This window comes from Linepithema humile, chromosome 8, assembly GCF_040581485.1.
Source record: "Linepithema humile isolate Giens D197 chromosome 8, Lhum_UNIL_v1.0, whole genome shotgun sequence".
NCBI classification, from domain to species: Eukaryota; Metazoa; Arthropoda; class Insecta; order Hymenoptera; family Formicidae; genus Linepithema; species Linepithema humile.
This window is the reverse complement of record NC_090135.1, coordinates 3,448,931-3,452,824: the sequence shown is the minus strand read 5'-3', so window position 1 is coordinate 3,452,824 and position 3,894 is coordinate 3,448,931. Positions and strand designations below refer to the sequence as shown.

At 47.3% G+C, this 3,894-nt stretch overlaps 1 protein-coding gene across 1 annotated transcript; it reads right to left on the bottom strand.

Annotated features, from left to right (window-relative positions):
- Positions 1-1,740: 1,740 nt before the first annotated feature.
- LOC137001701 (uncharacterized protein PF3D7_1120000-like) lies at positions 1,741-2,823 on the bottom strand. The gene has a single exon (XM_067360808.1). It carries the CDS (start codon positions 2,821-2,823, stop codon positions 1,741-1,743), a length of 1,083 nt encoding a protein of 360 aa, XP_067216909.1.
- Positions 2,824-3,894: the final 1,071 nt, after the last annotated feature.

Sequence of the window (3,894 nt, the reverse complement as noted above, 5' to 3'; positions counted from 1 at the left end):
TCCTGAAGCCCGTCTGATTGTGCGGCATTATTCCCCTACTCTCTATCTCCTCTCTCACTCTCTCCGCCAACACCATCACATACACCTTATACAAGGTCGGCATCATCGTCACCCCCCCTATATTCCTCCACCTTCTCTCCTTCCCCCTTTTTCATTATCGGCACTATTACCCCCTCTTTCCAATTTTCCGGCCATCCCTCCCCTTTCCAAACCCTATTGCAAAATCCCCATACCCACTCCTCCAGTTCTTCCCCTCCATACTTCCATACCTCCGCTGGTATCTCATCAATCCCCGCCGCCTTTCCGTCTCTTATCGTTCTCAATGCTCTCCTTATCTCCTCCCTATCTATCTCCTCCTCCTCCTTTCCCTCCCCCTGTCCACTCCTCTCCCCCCCTCTAACCACCCTCCCTTCCACTCCCCCTAATATCCTCATAAAATGCTCCTTCCAATCTAGCATCCCTATTCCCTCATTTACTCTCTTCCTCCTCCTCCTCTCCCTATTTACAATCTCCCACACCTCACTCTCTCTTCTCGCCTCTTCCGCTCGTCTTTCCCATCTTCTGTTCTCCTCCTCTTTCTTCCTTTCACACAGTTTCCCATATTCCCGCTTCTCCCTTTTATACCTCTCTCCCTCCCCCCCTTTCCTCCTCCAATCTCTTAATTCCTTCCTTACCCGCTTCTTTTCTCTTACACATTCCTCATCCCACCATCCTTTTCTTCTCTCTTCCCCCTTTCCCAATTCCTCTTCCGTCTCCTTCAACGCCTGCTTTATCCTGCTCTCCAAACTATCCCACTCCTCTCCCATCCCCTTCCCTTCTATCCGTATCCTTCCCATTTTTTCCGCAAACTTCTCTCTCCCTTCACGATCCCATATCCCCCTTCTGCCCCTACCCCCTTCTTCCCTCCCTTTCTTCCTCTTCACCTCCCCCTTACCCATAACTCTACCGGGTGGTGATCCGAGTCCACCCTGTCTCCTACCCTCATCTCCTCTAACCTGTCCCTTATCTCCCCTTCCCCTATTATATAATCGATTACTGTGTTTCCCCTCCCTCCTGTGAATGTATACTCCCCCTCCCAGTCCCCTCTTATACTCCCATTAAAGATCTCCCACCCTCTTTCCTCTATATATTCCAGCAGCTTCCTCCCCTCTCTATTTATCTTCTTGTCTTTCGATCGCCTTTTTCCCGTCTCCCCCTCCTCCTCCTCTTCTTCCCCTCTCACCCCTCCCCCCTCTCTTCCCGTTCTTGCATTAAAATCCCCCCCTATTATCTCCCTCACTCCCCCCTCTTTCTCCTCTACCCATTCTTCCATCCCCTGCAACGTCCTTTCTATTCCATCCCCCGCGTATACCCCTATTATCCTCCACCTCTCCCTACCTACTTTCACTCTCCCTACTACCATCCCATCCTTTTCTACCTCTATTTTTGACCCCTTCTCCCACAATTCCTTTCTGATTCCCATCACCATTCCCCCCATCCCCCTCCCTTTTTTGCATCTCTTCTTCGCTAACTGTACCCCCCACTTAAATCCTTTTGGCAGCTTTTCTTTTATTCTGCTCCATCCCTTCTCATCCAACCACGTCTCTGAGAGAATCATCACGTCCCACTCCTCTATGCTCCTCCAAAAATCCATGTCCTTTCTTCCCATCCCCGCAACATTCCAGAACGCCACCTTCCACCCTTTCCACCCTTTTTTTACTTCCTTCTGCCCTTCCCTTTCTTTTTTCCCTCCCCCCTCTCCTACCTCCTCTCCTCCTTCTTCCCTCCTCCTCCGTCTTCCCCCTGTCCCCCCTGTCTTATGTTTCCCTTCCCATCTCTCAGCACTTCCTCCTCCTCGTCCCACCTCCACCATTGTTCATCAATCCTAACCTTGCCGTATCCTATCCACACCTTTCTCCCTTCCCTTTCCTCCTTCCGTGCTACTTCCTCCAGCCTCCATCTCATCCTTCTTTCCCCCCATGTCCAGTCTTCCAATATCCTTTCTCTCCTGCCCTTCAACATTCCTTTCTTCGCCCACACTTCCCTTCTCTGCTCCTCATTCCCCAACTTAACCAAAAGCATTTCCCTTCCTTTTCCGCCCTCTCCTCCTAATCCCTTAATTTCTTTGATCTCTACCTTTGCCCCCACGGCTCTAAATATCTCCTCCACCGCCTCTTTCTTCTTCCCCTCCTTCACCTCTACCCCTTTAATCAATATATTTTTCCTCCTCTCCTCTCTCTCCTTCATCTCTATCCTTCTTTCTACTTTCTTTAGTCTGTCCTTTGTTTCCCCCTCGCTCTCTCTCCCCTCTCTCCTTCCCTCTTCTCCCTTTTCCGCCTTCCTCCCCTCTATTCTTTCCACTTTTTCCTCCAGTCCTTCTATACTTTTTTTCATGACCTCCCTTTCCTCCTTCCACCTCCTCTCTCTCTCTCTAAATTCTCTTCTCATTTCCTCCATTTCCTCCCTTACCATCCTTCCATTGTCTTTAATCCCTTCTTTCACCTCCTCCTTCATCGCCCTTAATTCTTCCCTCCATCCCTTTACCCCTCTCATTTCCTCCATTACCTCCTCCATTTCCTTTTTCCACTTCCTGATCAACTCCTCTAGACCCTCTGCCCCTCCTTCCCTCTGTCCCTCTGTCTCTCCCCCTCCTTCCCCCTCCATTTTCCCTGGCGATCTCTGCGTTTTCCTACTCTTCCTAAATCCCCCATCCTCCTCCTCCTTCCTTCTCTCCCCTGATTTTTCCCTCTTCCTCTTAAACATTTCCTCAACATTCCCCAGGCTCATGCATCTTTCCCTTGCCTTCCTCTTTTCTATCCCGCCAGATCGCGCCTTACCATCCATCCCTGCCCACTCGCACCACCTCTTCCTCTCTTTACACGCCGTAGTCTATGCCAGCCCACCTGCCCACCTGTCACTCTATACTCTGGGCCCTTTTTCCCTTCTATCCTGCCCTTCCCTATGCCCACCTCATTCACACGCTCTCACTCACACCTCCACTCTCTCCTCCACACACTCCTACCTTTCCTCTCCTTCCACACACTCTCTCCTTTCCGTCACTCACTCACGCTCAGTCACCACGTGCCTCTCGCTACTGCGCCGGAAACGGAAGTCCTATCTCGTCTTTATATTGTGCATCATTTCCAGCCATTAACTCGGTCGTACGTTGCAACTCATCGAATTTTTCTCTAAACTCATTAATAAAGATAACGAGTGATTCTAAAAGTTAAACTGCAGAGATAAGGTTTAATGTTGGACTTTCCAGAATTTTGCTAGTTGCATTTCTCTCCAATAATTTGGACCATATAATTGTTAAAAACATAGTTTCAAAAGTTTCCATCTTTTTAGACAGAGACAAAGCTTCGTTTCTGGTTAAAAGTTTTTCATGTTCATCCCGAGCGAGATTCGTGAAAATGTTTTGAATAAATTTATAATTTTTATTTAAAGCATGTACTACATTATGTCGAGCAGACCATCTAGTATCGCTCAATCTTTTTGGAACAGAACTACAATTTTTTTTTATTTTTGCCATCTATGTGTCGACGAAGAAAAAAATGTATATATATTTTGAACTAACAAGGGGAGGACGCGGACTTCGGGTCACCGATTTCAAAGAAATTTTTATATGGTATAGTACTCTATCAGAAGAGTACTTTAGTAAAAGGATAGGGCGCAACGCTCAGCCGTTTTCGAGAAAAATCGATTTGAAGTTTATGGCGTCCCTTATATTCCGGTCCTGTTGGATCGATTGTCGAGATGGCGGCGTAGCTCGGGCACTTAGGCTCTGAGCTATCACGTTGTTGACCTGGGTTTGATCCCTGTCTATTATACTTTTTTTTTTATTTATTTTATTTATTCTAGCGAATATTTATTCATTATATTATTATAATGAAATAAATTTATATTAATTAACAA

What these genes read in the sequence shown, in the direction of transcription:
- LOC137001701 (XM_067360808.1), bottom strand. Translation starts at nt 2,823, where the DNA reads ATGGATGGTAAGGCGCGATCTGGCGGGATAGAAAAGAGGAAGGCAAGG.